Below are 26,640 nucleotides of genomic sequence, written 5' to 3' on the forward strand. Positions count from 1 at the left end.
ATTAAGAATGAAGGGCGCCTGGGTGGCTCAGTGGGTTAAGCCACTGCCTTCGGCTCAGGTCATGATCTCAGGGTCCTGGGATCGAGTCCCGCATCGGGCTCTCTGCTCAGCAGGGAGCCTGCTTCCCTCTCTCTATTTCTCTCTCTGCCTGCCTCTCCATCTACTTGTGATTTCTCTCTGTCAAATAAATAAATAAAATTAAAAAAAAAAAAAAAAAAAAAAGAATGAAGATCTCAGGCTCCTGGGTGGCTCAGTTGGTTAAGCGACTACCTTTGGCTCAGGTCATGATCCCGGAGTCCAGCAACTGGGTCCCCCATCAGGCTCCCTGCTCAGTGGGGAGTCTGCTTCTCTCTCTGACCTTCTCACCTCTCATGCTCTCTTTCATTCTCTCTCTCAAATAAATAAATAAAATCTTAAGAAAAAAAAAAAAGGAATGAAAATCTCAATCCAATAACCTAACATTCCACCTAAAGAAAATGCAAAAATAGCACACTACACCTAGAAAAAGAGAGAAAAAATAAAGACTATAAAAGAAATTAATTAAACAGAGAATAGAAAACCAATATAGAAAATCAACAAAAGCAAATGCTGGTTTTTTGAAAAAAACATCAAAATTGACAAATCTTTAGGGAGACTGACCAAGGAGAGAGGACTTGAATTACTAAAATCAGAAATAAAAGCAGGGATATTACCATGGGTGCTGTAAAAATTCTGAAACCCATTAAAAAGAAACAGAAAGCCTCAGCAGACTTATAATAAATAATAAGACTGAATCAGTAATCAAAACCTCCTACAAAATACACCAGGACTGAATGGCTTCAAGAGTAAACGCTATGAAATACTTAAAGGAGAATTAACATCAATCCTTTACAAACTCTTCTAAAAGAAAGAGAGGTGAAAGGAACACTTCCCAATTCAATGTATGAGTCTGGTATTACCATGATTATCAACATGATTAATATGATAAGAAATGCAATCTATGGGCCAGTATCTCTTATGAATATAGCTGCATAAATACTCAACAAAATACTAGCACACTGATTCTATAAGCAAAAATAAGGATCATACACCATGGCTAAATGGGATTTACCATAGGAACACAATTAATGTAAAAGAATAAAAAACAAAAATCATGCCATCATTTCAAAAAAGGAAAAACATCTGGAAAAATACAATACCTTCTCATGATAAGTCAGTGAATTAGGAATAGAAGAGAATTTCTCTAACCTGATGAAAGTTATCTACAAAAAACCCACAGTTAACATCAAACTTAGTGATGAAAGACTGAATAGTATCCCTCTAAGATCATGAACTAGACAAGGATGTCCACTTTTGCCACTTTCACACTGCACTGGATGTTCTATAAATGGCACCCAGTTTAAAGGAATAAGGAAAACTGCCTCTACTTACAGATAACATGATCTTGTGTATAGAAAATCCTGAGAAATTTACAAAAAAATTATAATACACGAGTTCAGCAAGGTTACAAGATTACAAGGATACAAGATTAATGCACAAAAATCTGGTGTATTTGGGGGCACTTGGATGGCTCAGTTGGTTAAGCATCTGCCTTTGGCTCCAGTCCTGGGATGGAGCCCTGCTTTAGGCTCCCTGCTCAGTGGGGAGCCTGCTTCTTTCTCTCCTCCCCATTCATGCTCTCTCTTGCTATCTGTTTCTCTCTCTCTCTCAAATAATAAAATGAAAAATCTTTTTAAAAAATAAATCAGGTCTATTTCTATACATTTGTAATGAACAATCTGAAAAGAAAATTAGGAAAATTAGAATACTTAAGAATAAATTTGATTAAAAAAATACAACTTGTACACTGAAATCTACAAATACTACTGAAAGAAATTAAGGAAGAATAAAGTGTTAGAGAATTATGGATGAGAGGACTACTTTATCTCCACAACACTGAAGGACTAAGGACTTTGAAGCAAGGAACTAAAAACTGAAGTTGGTGGTGTAATTATGCATATGGAGCAGGTTAATCTATACCTTCTCCCTCTTCATCTTGTTAGAGAACAGTCTCAGCAGGGGAGGATACCTGAAAACTCTTCTCTGGAAAATTAAATAACTCCTCCCCAAAATATTTTTTTAAGGTTTTTGTTTTTTGTTTTTTTTTTGAAACAGACAGAGAGAGAGAGAGAGAGAGACAGAGCACAAGCAGAAGGAGAAGCAGGCTCCTCGATCAGCAAGGAGCCTGATGTGGGACTGGATCCCCAAGACCCTGGGATCATGACCTGAGCTGAAGGCGGATGCTTAAACAATTGAGCCACCCAGGCATCCCTGCCCTAGAAATATTTTATGCCTACTTTATGGCTCCTCCAACAAAACGGCTGTCTCCTCCCCCATTTCACAAAATAAAGCTCAGCCAGTTGCCAAGATCTGCTCAAGTACATGGAACTTCCAACCAGTTTTAACACTTACTTAAGCAGGATGTACAGTCCAGGATCAGTGCATAAAAGAAAAAATCCTCTAGCATAAAAGGGAAAACACACACAATCATACCATAAACAGAAAAAGTAATCCAGAGGAAAACAAAGGTAATTCAGCTATAGATGAAAACCTAAAAAAAGAATACACTATTTACTATTCTTAGAGATACCTAAGATACAGCTCTCAATAAACAGAAAATCCTAAAATGAAAAATAAGATTACTCATGATAAAACACTGATGGAAGAGAAAATAAAGAACTCAAGGTAATCTTTTAAAGAGTAAAATAAAAAGATAAAGGGAGAGACAACATGACTGATAGAGAAAGACACTGAGGAGATGATTCCAGGATGCTCAACATTCAGCCAAAAGAGATTCTAGAAAAAGTAAACAGACAGAACATAGAGAAATCATTCAAGAAATAATAATTTTCCAGAATTGAGGGACATGAATCTCTAGTCTGAAGAGCCCACTGATCAACAGCACAAGGAATTAAAGAAGATGAACAGGAAGGCACATCATTATTACATTTCAAAATACTGAAAAACAACAAATGAAACAAACAAAAGATCCTGAATGTCTGTGAAAGAAAAATAAGGTCACCTGTGAAAGAACAAAGATTACAAAGGCACTGACCTCAACAGAACTGGATTTAAGAATAACATCTTTTAAGTTTTACTATCTTGAATTTCTATTCTTGGTTAAACAATCAAATATATGACAAAATACATATCTTCAAATACAAAGATAAATAAAGTATATCTCATATACTATTTCTTATGAAGTTACAAGAGGATACATTCCAGCATAACAAGTTACTGTCAACCCAGGAGAACAAAGGGAAATAGGCCCATGTTAACAGTGGGGTAGCCAGAATGGAAAGCAGCTGGTCCTCACTGAAGCAGGAAGATCTATGGCTCTGAGACAGAGATCTCCAAGAAAATAAACATGACTTACTGGACAACTCTTTGGTTTAAAGACAGGAAGAAAAGGAACTCCATCAATTGCTGGATGGAGGAGAGAAAGATGCTGTTCAAGGAAATAAAATTCAATGAACTAAAACTAAACATTTTTATATTGGGAAGAGAGTCAGGAAGTCAACAGACAAGCTTACACTGGATAAAGCAAGAAATTGCAGAAGGATGACATTATTAAGAAATATGGAAGACTTCTAAAATAAACAGGAACAAATATGAAAAAGCAAATGTTTCTGGTAAGCAGGTGGGGTACAGCAATATAGGCAGTTAATTTTTCTATTACATATCTTTAAGAACTCCTTGATTAAAGTACTGTACATGTATTAACTAGATAAAGATGAGATACAAAATACTTTGAAATACTTTGGTCACAGTGAAGTTTTTATTTTCTTAGCTATTTAACCAGTATTTGTCTGAATTTAGTGACTTACAGTGCCTACAATGGAATCCAAGGCCTTACATTGAAGGGATTACAAATAGCACATGGTTATTACTCCCCTAACAAATCCGTAAGAATTTCAGCAATAAGATTACTCACTGAACGTTAAACCTCAAACCATACTAGATGAAAGCAGAGAAACTCTAAAATTCATCTAAAAGAGATGGAATGACATTAGGCTAAGAACTCAGAACAGCTTAATGGCATGAATATACCTAAAGAAATACAGTTAATCCAAAGGGGGCTTGGTCAGCAATTGAGGCACAGAAAGAGATTATAAAGACAATGCTGGCTTGTCTCCTGCATTGTTCAGGGGAGAGAGTATGTAAATTCCCACATATTTCTAAAACAAAGACAAATGTATACTGGTCCTTATAAAAAGTCTATGACATCATCTAACTCCTTGATGTGGTTCTATTCTTATCAAGCACACTTCTGACATCATTACTTAATTTTCCCAATATTGGGAATATGCCAATATGCCAATAGGGAAAGAATGCAAAGATTATAAAATGAATGTTTGGCTTATTTAATTTTATACTTCTCATCAGTATTATTTTTATTTTATATGTCAACCTTTGTGACTTTAATTAATGCTGCCTGATCAGGAAGATGAATTGCTGTTGATGTGCTATCAAAAATCAGGTTAATGACCTTGCAGGATAGAGGTACAAGTGAGAATGCACAAAATTCACAAAGGGATGGCCACACTGGATGGCAGGCGGTGGTGGGAGGGGGTGTGTGAGGATCCAGGTTTCCCTCTTCTCTTTACACTAAAATGAGTAAAAACAACAACAACAACAACAAAATTTTTCAGATAAACATCAGTTATACAAGAAAATACAAAGTTAATGCTGATTTTGCCATAACTCCTAACACTTTCATTTAACTAGCATTTCTGTATGAAAGAGTTTGGAGAAGCAACTGCCACTGGGCAGCAAGCCAACAGAGCTATAGCACTAGTTCAAGACAGCTGTAGAGTCACTGAGTTTTTCAGTATCTTCTACTTGTTCGTTTCCACTGGCATAATAAAAAATTATTTGGGATTAAAAATAATAATCTGCCCTACCCTACTCTTTGAGGCCAAATTAAACAGCAAAAAGAGAAAACTTACATGGCACTGTGGTTCCAAATCTAGTGGGATTCAACACTATGAACCTGTTTTTCAAGCTTCTTCGTCCCACACCTTGGGCTCCTATCAATACTAATGTCTTTCTCTGGAAAGGAGGCATTTTGGCTACTTCCTCATATATCTGGATTTCATGACGATCAAATTCTAAATGTAAAAGGAAATGGAGAATCGTGATACTCAGTTATTTTTAGATGGATGAAAAACCTCTGCAATTCTGTTCAGTAAGAGCTTGGTTGTCTGACAGGTAAATATCCCTTGAATTGTACTAACTTACTATAGATTCGTTTTTATAAATTTGGTAAGTTCAAGAAACTATTTTTTATCTTGATTTAAACATCTGCCTCTATCCATTTGCTCTTAAAAATTTGTCTAAGCAAGAAAAATGCCTGTGCTTTATCTTTATCATACATTCTATCCATCTATCTAGGCTTTTTTATCAATTCTCAGTAGAAGTAGTTCCTTTAATATATATAATCAAACTGCAAATTACCTTAAGTAATTTATTCAGCCAACTAGGGTGTATCAGACATAAAAGATGTCAGTATACTTAGTGTGGCTGCTTAAGTAAGTCCCACAGAATGAGTATGCCCTTCCAATCATATAAATGAAAACATCCTGTGTGTTGACTCAGCAAATACCAGTACGATTAAATAAAATACATGCAAATATACTGATAATTACATTTTAAGATTATGAATTTATGTATAAAATGTTGGAGCCAAACTATTATCAGTCAAAACACATTCCAAAATTAAATCTTGGTCAATGAGAAAATTGCAAGTTCTCTATTTTGCAAAAAAGCTGTAAGGACATATATTTAATGAATAATAAGGACAAAGTGGATTTGAAATAGTACATTACCTGTTATTAGGGTTATAACTCTTAATCTGCAGTAATAACACTTCTTCCTTAGATTATTATCTTAACAGCAACTCCTTCTTTGCATAATTTCTCCACAGAAGATTAAACCAATATTAAGGGAGAGTCTATTTTCTTATTATCATTATCATTATTATTATTATGTATTATTTCCCTTATAGTGTGCTATTTAGTTTATAACCGGTAGAGAGGCAGCTCTGAAGTCTAGAAAGTACTTTAAAATTGTCAATTCCTTTCAGAAGGCCTTCTCATTCAAAGAGCTGCATTTCATGCCTATCAGCCTCTAGGACTGAAAAGAATAACTATGGTAGCTGTCATACTTACCTTTCTTTACATCTAAAAGATTTAAGAGAGTATCCTACTAGATCAGGCTAAGATCTTTTTGGTCCAGTACTATTTTCCCAAAAGTATCATGGACAATGTTAAGGCAGAATATAGTTGCCCTTAATCATAACTCTATTAGTATCTTCCTAAAGGCATTTCTTAAGAAATGATACATAAATTACCATCAAAGTTCTCTGAATAAATAGTTTTAATAAGTTTGTTCCTTCATTAATACAAGAATAAATCCTAACCAATCCATTTTACTGTGAACTATACTCACAAAGAAAACACCTTGGTAACAGTGTGAGTATGTATAATGTAAAAATTAAAACAATCTTTATATTATATTGCACCATGTGCTCAAGTGACAGCCCCTTACAATCGGGTAGTAATCTGAATTACTTTCATTTAAAATTATATATTTGGAGTTTATGCCACATTAATTAAAGATATAAAGCTATCTCATTTGGACCATTCAGAAAGTATTTAAAACGTACCTGCATTTCTGGTTGTGAGATACATCATCTTTTTCTTTTTTTTGCTACTTATGGTTCCACAAAAAGGTCCTGAAGGGTCACAAGAGAAATATAACTTAAAACAGTATGTCAGAATATGATAAAACTGCCCTGTGGTATTCTATAGGGGTGGGAGAATTACCTTTCCAATGTTGTGTCCTACAAAGCAGAAGGGGGCAGAAGTGAGTTGAGCCACTAAATTGTGATACTATATACCAGCAGGTGGCACACAGGGATCAAAAAGTTTACTTTTGAGAGAGATACAATAAAGTAGATGGGATGGATTAATTTCAAATATATTTTAAATAAATTCTTTTGCTGATTCGGATGAAAGAGGAAAAGAAAGGTCACCACAAAGGACTACTTGTTACACTCTGTGTTGAGCTCCTCACCTGAATTGTCCCAGTCTCTTCTCACAAATGCCTTTCTCTTCTCTTCCAGGAACTGGCTTGGAATGAGACCAGCGCTTCCTCCCTCTTTTACATGGCTAGCCTAGAATCAAATCAATGAATTGCATATCTCAGTGACCAAAATTTAAGACCATATTCTAATAAGGAGGACAATCAATAGTCAGTAAAAATATAACACATTAGCTCTTCAAAACTGACCTTAAGATTTAAATCCATGGCATTGTCAGTTAAGATATTTAAACACTTTAGCATTTAAAGGAATCAACTGACACCTAATCACTCTGTAATCTGGTATCAAAATTTTGGGACTAAAATGCAAAGGTATAGAGGATCTTTAAATTACTGCAACTTTTTATTCATAATGTTAAGTTAGTCCAAGAACAGAAAGGATAAATACTATTTTATGTGTTAAAAGAACATTTCATTAGCACACTTAGTAAGGTACTTACTATCAACCTTAATCTTACTAGAGAGATATAATCTTAATATCCTAAGTTTAAAATAGGTAAAACTACATCTACTGTCAAGAAACTAAGTTTTGAAATCCAAAAAAGTGCTACTTTAAAATAGTGACTAAAGAACTGTGTGCTAGAGACTTATCCCACAAGGGTAGGGTTTTTTATATTAACAACTAGCACTGAAAAATCTGGTTATCATTTTTAGCCATTAAAATCCTAAAAAACAGAATTAAAGTAACAGATCACCAAATGCAAGAAGAGACTGAAATAATGGTGACAGGAGGAGAGGGCAGAACGAAGAGACAACATTCATAGAAAGGGGAAGAAAAGAAAGATTTCCTGGAAAAGTTCAATAAAGAAAACAAAGAGTTTTTTGAAGAGAGTTCTTAGAAATTCAGTGGAAACGTCTAGATCTCATGGATTCTTTTAAACTTACCTACGTTTTAGTTCTCTCACTGAATAATGCACTTATACATAATAATGTCTTCATTTAAATTTAAGGACACATTAGTAAGACTATTTTCACTCTTGTTATTCATTCCCCCTTAGAAGTCAACCAATATAACTTAACAGAGCTAATGTGAGTTACTAGTATCTCCATTTAATTTAGAGTTTAGAGTGCTAGGTCCTGGGTCCTTTCCTCATACACCTTCCTTTTTAATCACTTGTTCTGATGGTTTAGGGAATTTTAGACTTTCTGACTTGTCAGTTTCTCCAGCTCTGAATACTGTTGGTATTGGACAGTGTAAACAATTACAAAATCAGACTTAATTCTGCTGCTAGAGATTTCTAAAAGCTAAAGTAGGGGAAAGAAAAAACATGATCGCAGAGATCTTTAGAAAATGAAGTGGGGGAAAATATGGTGATAACAAAATCCCTTTCCATATACGCATATTTTAATCCAAGACCAACTAACACTAATCATAAGCTAAACTTTCATTTCTAAGTAACTGAGGAGAGGTAGAGAAACAAATTTAAGAGCTTAAGAAATTTGGGTTCTTTGCCATAAATGTATATAGAGGGAGAGGAGACAAGAGAGAAAGACACTACTACACACATAGTAAAAGACTTCTAGTTAAAACTATAAACACTGAGAAGGGATGACCCCAAGTTGTTCTTGACCAATACTATATTTTATTACAATCACTCATGTGGAAGAACCAACTATTCTAAACTATCCTAAACCAATGGAGTATCTCCACAGACTAGTTAATTCTGCATTTATTAACAGCTACTCACAAAGTCCCTCTCAATTTGATCTTTTCTGTCCACAAAATTAGCAGCCATGAAGCTGGAGCTGTCCAGGTAGGAAAAAACCATTGGAACAAATGCTAATACCTTCTTCTTGAATAATATCGACTAGATCTAAGATTGAAAACAAAAAAGCAGTTGTGGAAATTATGAGAAGCATACTAACCTGCCACCAGTTTGGATCTTCTCTGTTTACAATTTGAAGAATTTCTCCTTTTGAAAACTTCAGTCCTGCTTCTTTGCAGGGTATCAGATTATCATTGTATGGATTATAATCAAAATGACATTTCACAAATACCTAAAACACATAGCACAATTTAAAGTAGTATGGATGTATCATTTGTCACTAGATTTTTAAAATCTTTTTCAAGTTGTTAATTATAATTGAGAATTTATTTAGTACTTCAAATAAGGACCTTGTCCCACTCAAATAAAAATCAATTATTATGCATAATTTGGCATCAGAAAAGAAAATATTAGTACTACAATTAAAACTTTGTTTCTACATTAATGTCTAATCTTAAACCAACAGTTTGATAATCATTTTACTCCACCATTCTTATATTTTCTCCCCATCTTTTCACATGATTTTCTAACTCTGCATAAGTTTTGTTCAATTAAATGACACTTTCTGATTAATACCCAGCAACAATATATGCAGCTGATTTAAGGCATATATTTCAGATATAACAGGACTTTGGGGGGGGGGGTTGTTTTTTGAAAGAGCCCAGAAATCAAAATTAAACAATGAAAATTGATGCTGAAGTCAGACCTGAAATATACTTAGTAGCTCAAAAAAAAAAAAAAAAAAAAAACCACCTAATTTTCATCACTGGTAACATATGTTTTATAATCATAGATTTACACTGACCAAAATTTGTATAGAAAATACTTTTCTGAAATTATCTTGCTTTGATCTAAATAACTAACATTAAATTAACTACAAGAACAACACTGAAAAGACCTTGAAACTATTTCTCAATTTAAAGTCACTAAACTATAAAAACTCCTTTTAAATATGTTTTATTAATAAAAGTATGCCAGTAAGTTACCACCATTGGTTATCTCCAATAACTGATCCAATAACTGGATCCAATAACTGGAATATTCTGCTTATTCACTTCAATGTAAATTCTAATAAGTTAAGCATTTTCAGTATTTGATGGCAAGTTCAGATTACTTTCTTAAAAAAGCTTTTTCATGCATATTTATAAAAATACAAACTATGTCCACTGAAGAACTGACTTGGCATAGATTAATCAGCAGGTGAACTTTAACAAGCAGAAAAGCACAAAATTAGTCAAAATAACATTGATATCATACTTCTATAAATGTAACCAAGAAGATATTCAAGTAACACAGCAGATACATTACATTATTAGTGTGGTAAAACATAATGTGATGGATGCATATTAAAATAAATTTAATAATTTAAAAGTAACTAATTTGGGAACATGTGACAAAATTTTAGTTATTTACAATTAGATGATTTTGGTAGAAAGCATTCAGAACATTTTCAATAACTTTGGAAAGGCTAAATATTATTTAAAACATCAGTAAGCCAATTTTTTTTAATATAAAAATTTAGAAACATCTAAAAAGCAAGCATACAAACAATATTAAGATTGCTAAAATGTGACAACTGGCTAACTTGAAAATGGCATGCAGCTCAATGTTTTGGTAATGGAAAAAGAAAACCCAAATTATTATTTAATTAAGGTAAATTTAGTTGGCTGATAAGACGGAAAAGCAGAGTATCAAAGAATGTCCTGGAATGACATCATACCTGACGGACGTGTGCTGGATGCCTCTCCATACTGATGCAACTCTAAAAATATATTTTTCATTGCATAAATAAAGCCAGACTTTTAAATTGATAATAAATTAACAAAACATAAACAAATTACTGGCCCATTTTATTACTTCACTCATTTGGTAAAGTAACTATTCCCCTCATTAATTATTCATAGGATATAGCACCTGAAAATTAAAAATGATAGAAGCAAAAAGGTCGAAATGTTTGTGATGAGGCAGGGAAAAAGGACGGGTATGCAAAGTTTTAAAAAAAATACTTGGATACTCTTACTTCTCAAGAAAGCCGCACCAAATGAATAATAAGAGCATCCTGTCCTCTAACCAGGAATGCATTTATCATTCTTATCTGTGGGACAACATATATTTTGTAGCCATAAATCCAGATTTTTTGAGGTAGTCTAAATTTTAAGTAATTATTCCCCTACTCCTATCAAATTGTTTTGGAAATGTCATTATTTGTGGAACAAAACACATCTCTCAAATGTAAAACATTTCTAGAGGGAACAATTTTTATTATTTCACGTATGAAACTACTTTTAGAACATTATTCTCATGCTCAAAAACTCAGATTAGTCTGGTTTTACTCACTTTAAAAAATCTGTCTGAAAAATCAATTAACCCAATCTTTAACCCACTGAGCCAACCAGGCACCCCTATTTAACCCAACCTCTGATCTGAAGATTTTGTAATGATGTGAAAGTCATTAGAGTTCTGATCAAATTTAGTATAATTATATTTTATTTTATTAAGTATATTGTAAAAGGTTTTACTAATAGGCTATGGATGTTAACAATTCATTATTAAGAAGTTATTAAACACTACTAAAATATTCAATCTCATATTCTTATCACTAAAAAAAAACCTGAAAAACTGACAATCTAAAGTAGAGGGAACAGAGAATGGGAAGTACAAATGGCTTTTAAGCATAAGAAATGTTCAATGTCACTCAGAACAGAAATATGAATTAAAACTATATTATAACAACATTTTCTTCCTGCCAGATTAGCAGAAATCCAAATATTTGGTAAAATTCTATGGATAAGACTCTATGCCAATAGGCACTTTCCTAACAGGTTAGTGGAGGATCTGGCTCAATCCCTTGGGAGAACAATTAGACAATAGCTATTAAATTACAAATGTAAAAATCTTCTCACCTAATAATCCACCTCTGGGAATGTAGTAAGCAGCAATGCTGCTCAGGCATATGCAAAATGTCTTATGTACAGGACTATTAACTACTAAATTAGTCCTAGTAGCAGAAGATCGAAAGCAACCTAATTGTTTAATAATAGGGAACTGGTTAAATAAATGATGATAACCCTACATGATATAATACTATGCAGCTATTAAAAAGGGTGGGGAGGTGGAGATGTGTGTCAAGAAGTAGTCTATGTACCAATAAGGAAACATCCAACAGATACATGGTGAAGTGAAAAAAACCAAGTAGTGTATATATATATATGTAACCTTTTCATTGAAAAGGAGGTAGAACAGGAATAATATGTAATTTTTACTCACTTGCACATGAATAATAGAAAGATAAACTAATAGCATGGTTTCTTACGGGGAGTGAGGACTAGGCTTGTAGTGGATTATGAGAGAGATTTCAATTGAATACCTATTTATATTTCTTGAATTTTGAACCATTGGAATGATTCACCTATTTAAAAATTAAATTCTCATGGTAATAAAAATAAGATAAAATGACTCATACTTCTGAATAAGATGAACCAATAAAGGACTCTGCAACCTGAAACAACTAAAATATTGGACAAAATTTGACAAAACGTTTTTTTAAGACATCAAGCAATGAAGTCAGTGATCCCTAAAAAATGGAAACAAACAAGATGAACTACTCAGTTGCCCCTGCTAACTGCACAGAGAAAGTTCCCAGATTGCAGCTCAGAAAGGAAGAATCTCAGTGGAACCTGTGTGGTCTCCAAGTTGAGGAGATGAGCTGGGCGACCTGGGAGATCACGGTGGCTGCAGTGTACAGAACAGAGTAATCAGTGAGGAAAGGGTTGCATACTCAAGAACTGCAGAACACTCCCTCCAGTCTTCAGGACAGTACTGATCAGTGAATGGATATAACAAAACTACTCAAAGTCAGGTAAAGAACCTGCATGATAAGAAGCAATATCAGCAAGTCATACAGGGTCAGGAATAATTTCTTTTCTCATCAAGGTGAGTGGAAAAATCTCATAATTCATGAGGCACTGAGTAGGTGGAAGGATTATGTCCCAGACTTAATCCTGCCCTGGCTCTACCTAAAAAAGCTTAAAAAACAAGATCTCAAAGGATCAAAGTGTTCCCAAGTAACTGAAGTATCCTAGAACAAAGTTTAAAATTTTTCTGAGGAAACAAAAATATCCAGCTTCAACAAGGTAAAATTCATGTCTAACAACCAATCAAAAATAATATAATTTACAGTGTGGAGAAAAATCAATTAAGAATGATCCAGAAATGATAAACATAATCAAATTAGCAGAGAAGGACATTAAAATAGTTATTTTAACTTTACATATTGTATTCTTAGGTTCAAGAAGCTAGAGGAAGGACTAGGCATGTTAGGTAGAAACATGGCAGATAAAAAAAAAAAAGAAAAGGAAGACTCAATTTAGATTTCTAGAGATGAAAACCAAAGTAAGATGGAAAAAGTACACCAGAAGTGACAACAGATTAGACATTGAAGAAAATAAACTTGAAGATAAGCAGCAATAAAAACTAAGATAAAAAACAGGGAAGTATTAGGATTTAAATGAAGAGAATCACTGAAAAATGGGACAATTTCAAGAAGCCTAATATATGCAAAAATGATGTCACCAAAGGAGAGAAGAAATGGGAACAGAAAAATAATCTGAAGAGGTAATAGTCAAAATGTTTCCAAATTTGATGAAAGAAATAGTCTTTTCAACAAATGGGGCTGGAAAATTGTTTATCTATATGCCAACCCCCATTTGTCCATATCTTAAACTTATACAAAAACTCATACACTAAATGGATCCTATTGCTAGATATAAAGCATAAAACTATACAACTTTCAGAAAAAATATCAAAAAAAAATTTTATGACCTTAGGTTATGCAACAATATTTTACACAGAACAATACAAGCATGATTTGTAAAAGATAAACATGGAAAAATTGGACTTCATCAAAATTAAGAACTTCTGCTCTTTGTATTACACAGTTAACAGAATGAAAAGACAAGCGTTTTCACTGTGAGGAAATCCTTACAAATCATAATTCTGACAAAGTAGTTGTATTCAGGGGCGCCTGGGTGGCTCAGTGAGTTTGTCTCTGCCTTAGGGTCAGGTCATGATCCCAGAGTCCTAGGATCGAGTCCTACATTGGGCTCTCTGTTCAGCAGCGAGCCTGCTTCCCTCTCTCTCTCTCTCTGCCTACTCGTGATCTCTGTCAAATAAATAAATAAAATCTTAAAAAAAAAAAAAGTAGTTGTATTCAAAATATGTAAAGAACTCTCAAACCTAAATTAAGAAAAATCTTAATAAAAAACTGTTACGATTTTAAGACAATCACCAAAACAGACTTAAACACACACACGCACACACACAAATAAACACAAGAAAAGATACTCAAGTAGTCATCAGGGAAATGCAAATTAATATTATATTGAGTTATCACTACATACCTATATAAGTATCTAAAATTGTAAGGACTGACCATACCAAATTTTGGTGAAGATGTACAGTAATTGAAACTCTCAAAATGCTGGGGTGAAAGTACACTGGTAAAACCATTTCTGCAAATAGTTCAGCCACTTCTCTGAAAGTTCAACATATACCTACCATGACCCAATCCTTCAGTTCCTAGGTATTCACCCAAGGGACTTACATGTAAATGTCCACAGCATCTTTATTTATAATAGCCCCAAAGTGGAAATAACAAAAATGTTCATCAGCCAGTTAATGGATAAACAAACTATGGTATAGCCAAGCAATGAAATACTACTCATCAACACAAAGGAATCAACTACTGATACACATAAAAAGATGGATAAATCCTAAAAGAATTATGCTGAAAGAAGACAGATTAAAACAAAACAAAACAAAAGAAAAAAACAGCAAAGGTGATTCATGTTGTATGCTTCCATTTATATAAAAATAAGGAAAATGTAAACTAAACTATAGTGACAGAAAGCAGAGGAGTGCTTGCCTGGAATGCAGGACGGGGGGAGGGAGAAGGAAGGAAGAATTATAAATGGATACAAAGAAAATTCTGGAGGTGCTAGATATATATGTTGTCTTGATTATGTTGTTAGTTTCACAGGTACATATATCTACATTTATCAAATGGTACACTTTAAATGTATGCTATTTATATAAGCTTTTTCTCAAGAGTATTTTTTAAAAGTAAATATAAAAATTTTACAAGTACTGGGACGCCTGGGTGGCTCAGTTGGTTGGGCAGCTGCCTTCGGCTCAGGTCATGATCCCAGAGTCCTGGGATCGAGTCCCACATCAGGCTCCTTGCTCGGCAGGAAGCCTGCTTCTCCCTCTTTCTCTGCCTGCCATTCTGTCTGCCTGTGCTCGCTCTCTCTCCCTCTCTCTGACAAATAAATAAAATCTTAGAAAAAAATTTTTTAGAAGTACTGAAAAAATAAAATATTACAATGGACTATGCTGGGCCTATTAAAGGATAATAATTAGTAAGAGAAAAGAAATCAAATGGATGAAATGGCTTTAGAAATAGCCCTACCATAACCTTTATGTTAAATCAGAAGGTGGTTCGAAATTTGGAAATATGTTGTCTGAACATAGTGCAAGTGTTCTTTATGCACCCTCAGTCTCAACACATATTTTCAGGTCTATTCAAATTTGCAATTGGAGCAAGTGACAACGTGGTGAATGCAGTGATCATAGTTGATATGAAGTTCACTGTGACAATAGCAGAGATGATTAAGAAAGGATGTTATTCTTCTAAAGATTTTCAAAGTATATGAATTCAGCCTACTCAATTAAATGCAGTCACACACACATTTTCAATCAGCAGGGAGTCTAGAATATATTTGTTTAAAAAAGCTTTGAGGGGCAATTCATACTCCTATTTGGTAAACATCCATCTGTGACCCACAAATTTAAGTTTCTGTCAAAGAGTTTATTTTAAAAAACTATTAAACTATTCAGAATTATACTAATAATAATAATTCTTAATTTATATCACACTAAGTCACTGGTTCATGCAAAGCCTATTTTTATTTTATTCCTTTTAAAAATGTGATAAACAGCTATAAACTTGTACCCAAAACAGAGGCTAGAACCTTAAGTGGTCCTCCTGCTCTCATTCCATTCCATCACCCTGACTTCCCCAGCTAAGGTAACCCTTACCCTGAACAATGTATTCATTAACTCTTTGGTATCCTTTAGTATAGTTTCACTGTGCAGTTATATGCATTCTTTAAAAGTATGCATTTAGATTTTTTAAACGTAAAAAATTATATCACATCATAGCATACAATCTTTTGGAATTTACATGCTTGTTAACATATTTCTAGCTGTACATACCTATGAACTGCTCTAGGAAATGACTCCAGTATACGTGAACATTCAACTCTGATAATGCTAAACTCCGCCCACCACCCCATGTGGTTATATCAATTTACACTGCCACCAGCAGTGTAAAAGAGATACCTTAAAGTCACATGTACACTTTCTGCCAATTGAATGTTATAAATGGTAATCCACAGTCATTTTTAATATCTCTTCATTTGTTAACTTGATTTGTATATGTGAAGAGAAACAGAAACACAACTTCATGTTAACCCCATTAATAACCAGTTTCATTGAATAGTCTCTCCTCTTCTCCATGAAAGATATGTCATCTTATCAAAACAGTACATGTGTTAGCTCTCTTTCTGAACTCTCTATTCCTTTAATCATTCTATCTGCTCTTATGCCAATTCCATGATGGTATCTTAATTCCTACAAATTAGGAATGCCCCATTACTATATTTCTGTTTTTCAATACTGTGAGATATTCATCCTATCAAATACTATGAAAAATCTTACTGGAATTTTGTTGAATCTAAAAATCAATTTGAGGAAAACGGGACACCACAATATTGTCTTCTCCATGAACATGATGTATCCATTAGGATCTTCATCAGAGTGTGTATAAGTGTGTGTGTGTGTGTGTGTGTGTGTTTGTAGAGGACTCGAATCTTTTTGTTAGATTTATTTCTAAACATAAATGTGACATTCTCTGACTCTACTGTAAATGATGTTTGTCTTGCTTATATATCTTGATGTTTGTTGATGACATACAGAAATGCAACTGACTTCTGTATATTAATCTTAGTTTCAAATAGCTTGCTAAACTCATTTCTATTATAGTTTTGGGTACATTTTATGCTAAAAATATAATTTGAAAATAGTAAATTTTATTTTCTCCTTTCTGAACTTTTTGCTTCAATAATTTGTCTTTTTGTGCTTATGAAACCTTCAGTAAGATACTAAATTGCAATGGTGTTACTAAACATCCTTCTCTAGTTCTTACTTTTTGTAACTAGGCAAGGACTTTATTAACTCTTCTTTTAAACTTTATATTGTGGCTTCTTTGGCTTAACTAACTGTATATTGTGTATAGGCAATAATTAAAAAGCAGCAGAGTCCAAGGTCCTCAGAATTTAAATGATAGGTTTCTATATTTCATCATTCTATATATTTGCCATAAACAAAATTTTTTAAGCAGTCAAAATTATTGAAGTTTTATTATTTAAAAAATAAATCTAGTCAATTATTTGCCTAATTATTGGAGGCCTCATCAAAACCCTGAACAAGATCACCCTTCTCCCCAGGAGCAAGTGGTGCTTTTCCATTCAGCTTCTGCCAGTGTCCTTAAGCTTCTCAGTACCAAGTTGGTCTAAGAAGCCAGGGTGCATTTCTGTCAGGGACTGTGTCCCAGCATGGCTGGTAATGGTAAAAGTGTTTGCTGCCAGAGACATCTGAGCTTAGGATTGTTAAAGTAAGTAGATAACCATTCCTAGTTTGCAAATATACTTACCTCTTTAATGTCAGAGATACTGCTTATTCTTAGTTTCTTTAAGGAGAACTGAAAATTTTTATCACTTACTATAACAGATATTTGTTGGATCATCTGTTACTCTATGTACCATTCTCAGGGCAGTTTTTTTTTTTTTTTTTTTTTTAACCAATGCACAATTACGCCTGAAGTTTGGCAAGTTTCTCTCAGTTTATGATAGGTGTTTTGATCTTGTTGGAATGGAAATGAGGCTTTCTGGGGGAGTGGGGTTGTACTTAAGTCTTAGGCAGACTACCTGAGGGTCCAGTTCCTGATATTAAAGAGAATGATTCTAATATTCAACTATTCAGGATAATGTTGTCTTTAGTTTTAGTTTTTATTTTTACATAAGCATAAGGAGTCTCCCTCTGTTCTTGATTTATTAATCTTTTTTAAAATCATAACTATGGATTGAATTTCATCAAATTCTTTACTGAGGTTTCTCTTTTTAAATCTGTTAATGAGTTTGGTTTCACACTTATTTCCAATATGAAACCACCCTAGCACCCACGGGAAAAATTCAACTTGAACATGTTCTGTTATTCCTTTTATATATTATTAAATTTCATTTGCTATTATTTTGTTAAGAATGTTCAAATGCATAAGGAACTGTAATTTCTTTTCTTAAAATATTTTTGGTATCTACATCATGGTGGCCTTAAAGATGAGAAGTTTGACCTTAATGAACAAATGGAATTATGAACAGCCTTTGGAAACTAAACCATTATGTAAGTTGAGAAACCTCAGAATTAGCTACAACTTCTAATTTACGTTGGTCTCTAATTTAAAATGATAGATTCTTATATCTCATGAAAAATTTTGATTTTTAATAAGCACTTCAAATTATTCCGATAAAAATATCTACTGATCATGTTTTGAGAAACACCACCTGGCAGGGAGAGCTCCTGGCTCCCTTCTGCTCTCCTAGCAGTCCAGAGGGAGTTAAGATAGGCACACTAGGACTATATGATAGAGCTTCCAGTGAAAAAGCTGAAGAGGTTAAATGCCCTTGCCTCCCCACAGCTTCTCCTAGGAAAATGACCATAGCTTGTCCAGGACAAGCATTGTTTAGACCTGTTATTCCAAAGTAATCAGTAATAATTTCCTCATATTAAAAAATAACCCAATTTAGACATGTTTTGACTCACCTTTGGAAGTCTTCATGTTATAATCTCTTTTCTTTTTTTATGATAGGCCTAAGAACTGTCTCAGGCTTAGATGACCTCTCCTAGCCCATTTAAATCTTTACTCCCAGTTCTAAAGGCTAAATTAAAGAATTTGAGAAGGCATGGGATGGGAATATATTTAAGCCTGAGAGGGCTAAAGATCCTAGCATCTTATGCTATTCAGACCAGTTCACTGGGTGCAGAATCTAGAAAGGAATTTGAGCCAAAGTGCTAACATGTAACATATCAGTATTATGAAAATACCTTGCCTGTAAAAGTTCATGATAGCCTTGGTAAACTGGTATGAATTCTGGTTTACACCACAGGGGGGAAAAATCTTCCTAATTATCACAGCTAACACATAATTTTAAAAAAATCTTAAGTTCTACTTTTCCAATCTATTCAAGTCCAAATGAAAATGTGCTACTTGAGAAATACAGGAGGTCTTAGAGGTAATAGTGATGTGAAATGTCTAATTTCGAATACCTTTTCTTTCATGATTCTTTTCTTGGAGCTGGGGAACAGGGGACACTGCACTGCGGGATTCTACAGGCCCTCTTCTTTATAAAGGCATTACCCTCAAAGAATAAAAGATGTAGTTAACTTTCCTAACACAGAGAAACAGGCACAAAATGAGAAGACAGAGGAATCCGTATCAAATGAAAGAACAAGACAAAGCCATAGCAGGAGAGCTAAGTGAAACAGATTTAAGTAATGTGCTTGATAAAGAATTTTAATCAATGATCACAAGCATACTCAATGGACTTGAGGAGAGAGTGGAGGACATCAGTGAGATCATTAAGATAGGGACAGAGTAGGGGCGCCTGGGTGGCTCAGTGGGTTAAGCCTCTGCCTTCGGCTCAGGTCATGGTCTCAGGGTCCTGGGATCGAGCTCCGCATTGGGCTCTCTGCTTGGCAGGGAGCCTGCTTCTCCCTCTCTCTCTGCCTGCCTCTCTGCCTCCTTGTGGTCTCTCTCTCTCTGTCAAATAAATGAATAAAATTTTCAAAAAAAGATAAGAGATAGAGATAAAGGACTCAATAAACAAAGTAAAAAACATGCCTGATGGAATGAAAAGCAGGCAGAAGAAAAAAAGGAATGAATTAATGACCTAGAGACAGAGTAATGGAAAGTAATTATGCTGAACAAAAAGAGAAAAGAATTATGCAAAATGAGAATAGACTTAGGGAACTCAGTGACTCCATCAATGTAGTAATATTCATATTATAGGAATCCCAGAAGAAGGAGAGAAAAGGGGGCAGAGAATTTATCAGGAGAAATAATAGCTGAAAACTTCTCTAGTCCAGGAAAAGAAACAGATATCCAGATCTAGAAGGCACAGAGAACCCCAACAAAATCAACCAAAGCAGATCCACAAGAAGACACACTGTAATTAAAATGGAAAAATAAAGTGATAAAGAAAAAATATAAAGAGCAATGGGACCAAAGAAGATAGTTACATATGAAGGAAACCCCACAAGGCTATCAGCGAATTTTTCAGTAGAAACCTTCCAAGCCAGAAAGGAGTGTCATGATATATTCAAAGTGCTGAATGGGAAAAACCTGCAGCAAGGCTATAATTCAGAATAGAAGGAGAGATAGATTTTCCCAGACAAACAAAAACTAAAGGAGTTCGTGACCACCAAACCTACCCTGCAAGAAAAATTAAAGGGAATTTTTTGAGTGGAAAGACCAAAAATGACAGTATCAAGGTAGAAAACACAAAAGCAATAAAAATGACTATTTCTGTGAAAAACCAGTCAAGGAACTCACAAAATAGAAAGATGCAAATTATGACACTATATACCTAAAACATGGGTAGGAGAAAAGTAAAGAATGGATTCAAACATAAACAATTATGAATTTAATATAGACTGCTATATGCAGATATTCTATACAAACCTAAGAGTAACCACAAATCAAAAACCACTACTAAATATACAAAGAATAAAGAGAAAGAAATCCAAATATATCAAGACAACCAGCAAACCATGAAAGACAGAAAGACAAGAAAGCATCAGAGAAAATGTTCAGAAACAACCATAAAATGGCAATAAATAATATCTATCAATAAATTACTTAACATGCAAAAGGCCTAAATACTCCAATCAAAAGATATATGGTGACAGAATGGATAAAGAAACAAAACCCATCTAAATGTTGCCTATAAGAGTTATTTTAGACATAAAAACACCTGCCAATTGAAACTGAGGGGCTAGAGAAACATTTATCATGCAAATAGATGTCAGAAGAAAGTCACAGTAGCAATATTTATGTTGGACAAAAGACTTTAAAACAAAAATTATAACAAGAGACAAAGAAAGGCACAATATAGTGATACAAGAGAGAAAATTCAACATAAAGATAAAACAATATGAAGTATTTATTCACCCAACATGGGAGGTCCCAAATACATAAAAAAGTTAATAACAAACATAAAGGAAGTAATTGATAGTAATACAATAATAGTAGGGGCCTTTAACACCCCACTTACATCAATGGAAGGCTCATCTGAAAACAGAAACTCAACAAGAAACAGTGGCTTTGAGACACAATGGACCAGATGGATTTAACAGATATATTCAGAAAATTCCTAAATTTTCTAAAATTCCTAAAATACCACAATACACATTCTATTCAAGTGTACAGGGAATATTCACCAGAACCAATCACATATTAGACCACAAAACAAGCCTCAACAAATTCAAAAAGATCAAAGTCTACCATACATCTTTTCTGACTATACCATTATAAAACCAGAAGTCAACCAGAAGAAAAAACCTGGAAAGACTATAAATACACAGAGGTTAAATAATGTGATACAATGAATAGATCAACCAGGAAATCAAAGAAATTTAAAAATACATGGAAACAAATAAAAATGAAATTATAATGTACAAAACCTTTAGGATGCAGCAAAAGCATTTCAAAGAGGTAAGTTTAGAGCAATATAGGCCTACCTCAAGGAAAAAACCCTCAAATCCTTACAGCTAAAGGAACTAGAAAAAGAACAACAAACAAAACCTAAAACCAGAAAAAGGAAGAAAATAATGATTAGAGCAAAAATAAATGATAGAGAAACTAATAAAATCACTAAATCAATGAAGTGAGGAGCTAGCTCTTAAAAACAAAACAAAACAAAACAAAACAAAGCAAAACAAAAGTCAATAAAACTGATAGCCCCCCAGTCAGACTTATTGAGAAAGAAACCAAATAAAATCAAAATGAAAGAGAAGAAATAACAATAAACCTCCAAAAAATATAATTACAAGAGAATATTAAGAAAAATTACATGCTGACAAACTGAACAACTCAGAAGTGGATTAATTCCTAGAAACATATTAACTGACCAAAACTGAAGCAGGAAGAAATAGCAACAAAACTGAATCAATAATTAAAAAACTCCCAACAAACAAAAGTCCAAGACCAGATGGTTTCACAAGCAAATTCTGCCAAACACTGAAAAAAGAGTTAGTATCTATTCTTCTCAAACTATTCCAAAAAAGTGAAAAGGAAGGAAAACTTCCAAATTCATTCTATAATGCCAGCATTTCCCTGACACCAAAATTAGACATCACAAAAAGAGAAAAGATCTCTCATGAACATAAATGCAAATATTCTCATCAAAATACTAGCAAATCAAACCTAACAATACATTAGTAAAATTATACACCCCGACCAAGTGAGATTTATTCCTGGGCTGCAAATATAGTTCAACATTCACAAATCAGTCAACATGACACATTGTATCAATAAGAAAGGATAAGAGCCACATGAACATTTCAACAGACACTGAAAAAAACAATCAAGCATAACATCAATTCATGATAAAAATCCTCAACAAAACAGGTTTGGAAGGAACATACCTCAACAAAATAAAAGGCCATTAATGAAAAACCACAGCTAATATAATTTTCATTGGAGACAAACTGAGAGCCCTTCCCATAGGGTCAGGAACAAAACAAGGATCAAAATAAGGATTTCCCCTAGGGTCAGGAACAAAACTCAGCACCTTTATTCAACATAGTACTGGAAAACCTACCCATAGCAATCGGACAACAAAAAGAAATAAAAGGTTTTAAATCACCAAGGAAGAAGTCAAACTTTCACTCTGCAGATGACATGATACTACATAAAGAAAATCCAAAAGACTCCAACAAAAACCTGCAGGAACTGATTAACAAATTCAGAAGAGTCACAGGATACAAAATCAACCTACATAAATCTGCTGCAGTTCTACACACCAATAATGAAGCAACAGAAAGAGAAATTAAGAGAACAATTCCATGTACAACTGCACCAAAATTAATAAGATACCTAGGAATAAACCAAGCCAGAGAATTCTGAAAACCATAAAACAATGATGAAAGAAATTAAGGATGATATAAAGAAATAGAAAGACATTCCATGCTCATGAATTGGAAGAACAAACATTGTTATTATTTTTTTATTTTTTATAAACATATAATGTATTATTAGCCCCTGGGGTACAGGTCTGTGAATCGCCAGGTTTACACACTTCACAGAACTCACCATATCACATACCCTCCCCAATGTCCATAACCCCACTACCTTCTCCCTACCTCCCTCCCCCCAGCCACCCTCAGTTTGTTTTGTGACATTAAGAGTCTCTTGCGGTTTGTCTCCCTCCCTATCCCATCTTGGAAGAACAAACATTGTCAAAATATCGATACTACCCAAAGCAATCTACACATTTAAAGCGATCCCTATCAAAATACCACCAGTACTTTTCACAGAGCTAAAACAATCAATCCAAAAATTTTTATGGAACCATAAAAGACCCTGAATAGGCAAATTTATCTTGAAAGAGGAAAGCAAAGCTGAATGTATCACAATTCCAGACTTCATGATATATTACAAAGGTGTAGTAATCAAAGCGGTATGGTACTGGCACAAAAACAGATGCAGAGATAAATAGGACAGGATAGAAAATCCTGAAAGAAATCCACAATTATGTGGTCTATTAATCTTTAACAAACCAGGAAGACTATCCAACAGGAAAAAGACAGTCTCTTCAACAAATGGTGTTGGGAAAACTGGACCACTTTCTTATACCGTACACAAAAAATAAACTTAAAATGGATTAAAGACCTAAATGTGAGACAGGAAACCATAAACATCCTAGAAAAGAGCACATGACACTGGTCATAACAACTTTTTTCTAGATAGGTTCCCTAAGGCAAGGAAAACAAAAGCAAACTATTGGGACTCCATCAAAATAAAAAGCTTCTGCACAGCAAAGGAAACCATCAACACAACTAAAAGGCAACCTACGGAATGTGAGAAGATATTCTGCAAATAGCATATCCAATAAAGGGTTAGTATTCAAACTACATAAAGAACTTACAAAACTCGGCACCCCAAAACCAAATAATCCAATTTAAAAAAATGAACAGACGTTTCTCCAAAGAAAACATAGAGATCAGCAGAAGACACATGAAAAAATCCTCTATATCATTCATCATCAGGGAAATGCAAATCAAAACTATAATGAAATAGCACCTTACATCTGTCAGAACAGCTAAAATCAAAAACACAAGTAACAAGTGTTGATGAGGATGTGGGAAAAAAAGGAATCCTCTTGCACCGTTGGTAGGAACGCAAACTGGTGTATCCACTGTGGAAAACAGTATGGCAGTTTCTCAAAAAGTTAAAAATAGAACTACTCTATGATACAGCAATTGCACTACTGGATATTTACCCAAAGAATACAAAAACATCAATGCAAAGAATATAGGCACCTCTATGTTTACAGCAGGATTATTCACAATAGCCAAGATATGGAAGCAGCCCAAGTGTCCACTGATTGATGAATGGATAAAGAAGATGTGGTATGTATGTGTGTGGATATATATACACACATATAAATATTAAAAACATACACATATATATACAAATATATAGTGAAATATTATTCAGCCACAAAAAAAGAAAGAAATCTTGCCATTTGCAATGGCATGGATGGAGTTAGAGAGTATAATGCTAAGTGAAGTAAGTCAGTCAGAGTAAGACAAATGCCACATGATTTCACTCATATATGGAATTTAAGAAACAAAACAAGCAAAGGGAAAAAGAGAGAGAAACCAAGAAACAGACTCAAATATAGAGAACAAATTGATGGTTACCAGAGGGGAGATGGGTAGGGAGATGAGTGAAACAGGTGATGGGGATTAAAGTGTACACTTATCATGTTGAGCACCAGGTGATTAAAATAAAAACTTAAAAGAAATGTATATATTTTTTTCCTGTCCTTCAAAAAATAATGTAAAAGAAGTATTCAACATACGTTATTTCAAAGAATTGTATAGAAATATAAAAACTAGACTTTTAACTTCTCATACTGAAAGATCACTGGCAGTATCTTATGTAGAAACTTACAATTTCACTTACCCATGAAATGATAAATTTGTGAAACAAAGTTGAATTAAAGGCATCAATCTAAAACATTCCTTTCTCCCATTTCTACATTATATAGGTCTTTTAAACCCTCTCCTCAGTTCCAACACTCCCACCATCATTGCCAAATCCTTCTCTGCAATTACTTTATTACATTTCTTTCTTTACCACCATAACAACAGTAGCAGCTACTTTTTGAGTGCTATATGCCAGGCGCTGCTAAGAGAGCTTTACGTGAATTAAGTAATTTAATCCTTGTAACACCTTCTGAGAAAAGAAATATTATCCTTAACTATATACATGAGACAATGAAGCACAGAGAGGCTAAGCTAGTAAGTGGTAGCATTTGAATCCAAACAGTGTTAACCTTCTTTTAGAGTTGTCTCTCAGAAATCACCTCACACCTCCAAAATTCTGCTTCCTGGTTAAAGGATATCACTTCTCTCCTTTTGGAAATTCATTCAACAAGATCAAACTAGATAATTGCTGTCATTAGAACATTACCCTGTTCAATAATCTACCTAAAAATTAGTTACAAAAATCAGACCAAATGAGTACAATCCAGGTATTCAAGATTTTTCTCAATCTATATACCTATCCTCCCTTTCTGACCTCATTCCCCATCCAGCCCATCACATGAACACTAAATAAGAGGTATTCAGAGCTATATTCTTATCCTCTCACAGGGTCTAATATAATTCCTGGAACATAACAGGTGCCAAAAGTGTCTGCTAGGTTAAGGACTAAAAGGCTTTATGATTTTTCAGATACCAGCTGTAGGTTACTGTAATGCTAAGGTTCATAGTATTCACAAAGACATTTTGTTATTCCTTCCTAATAAGACAGTGCTAATTGTTTTAAAAATTCAAAAATTCACCCATGAAAAAATAGGGCAAATCAGAACACTTAAATCATAGTTTTTTCCTATTTTCTTTAGCAAAAGAGGAACAAGTGGCAATTATAGCTGTTATAACTAAAAATGTGATTAAAGAAATAGAAGTATTATTGATATTATCAAGAATTTTATTACTAACCTGTTGAGGGGTTATGGTATCTCTATAACTTGGTAAAATTTTTAGGGTGACACTTCCACTAATATTTTTCAGTAATTCTTGTAATTCCTTTGGATTGTTTCCAACTTCATGACCATTGACTTCTTTAATGATATCTCCCACATGAAGTAGACCTTGTCGATCTATCATTCCTCCGTGAAGGATTCGGGCGATTACCAGATCATTATTTTCAACCCGAAACGTTACACCCTAAAGGAAATAACAGAATTATCAATGATTTCAGATTATTAGGAAGAAATCTTAAATATTCATTAATATGTATATGTAAGAAAATCATTCTAAAAGTAGGTGAGTTAATTGTTCCTACTTT

The 26,640-nt window shown here is 33.8% G+C and overlaps 1 protein-coding gene across 9 annotated transcripts in view; it reads right to left on the bottom strand.

Moving 5' to 3' along the window:
* The window catches only part of PALS2 (protein associated with LIN7 2, MAGUK p55 family member), a 114,548-nt gene that overhangs the window by 21,426 nt on the left and 66,482 nt on the right, over positions 1 to 26,640 (bottom strand). For 6 of the 9 annotated variants that reach the window (XM_082693728.1, XM_082693721.1, XM_082693722.1 and 3 more), the window contains 6 exons: positions 26,292 to 26,519; positions 10,609 to 10,650; positions 8,989 to 9,120; positions 7,096 to 7,195; positions 6,686 to 6,754; positions 4,968 to 5,129 (listed from right to left, as the gene is read on the bottom strand). In XM_082693728.1, coding sequence (XP_082549854.1) covers positions 4,968 to 5,129; positions 6,686 to 6,754; positions 7,096 to 7,195; positions 8,989 to 9,120; positions 10,609 to 10,650; positions 26,292 to 26,519 — 733 coding nt within the window. The remainder of the gene's footprint in view (positions 1 to 4,967; positions 5,130 to 6,685; positions 6,755 to 7,095; positions 7,196 to 8,988; positions 9,121 to 10,608; positions 10,651 to 26,291; positions 26,520 to 26,640) is intronic. The other 3 variants (XM_082693727.1, XM_082693729.1, XM_082693726.1) reach the window with 1 other exon arrangement.

This window comes from Mustela nivalis (assembly GCF_964662115.1).
Source record: "Mustela nivalis genome assembly, chromosome: 12".
Classification (NCBI taxonomy): domain Eukaryota; kingdom Metazoa; phylum Chordata; class Mammalia; order Carnivora; family Mustelidae; genus Mustela; species Mustela nivalis.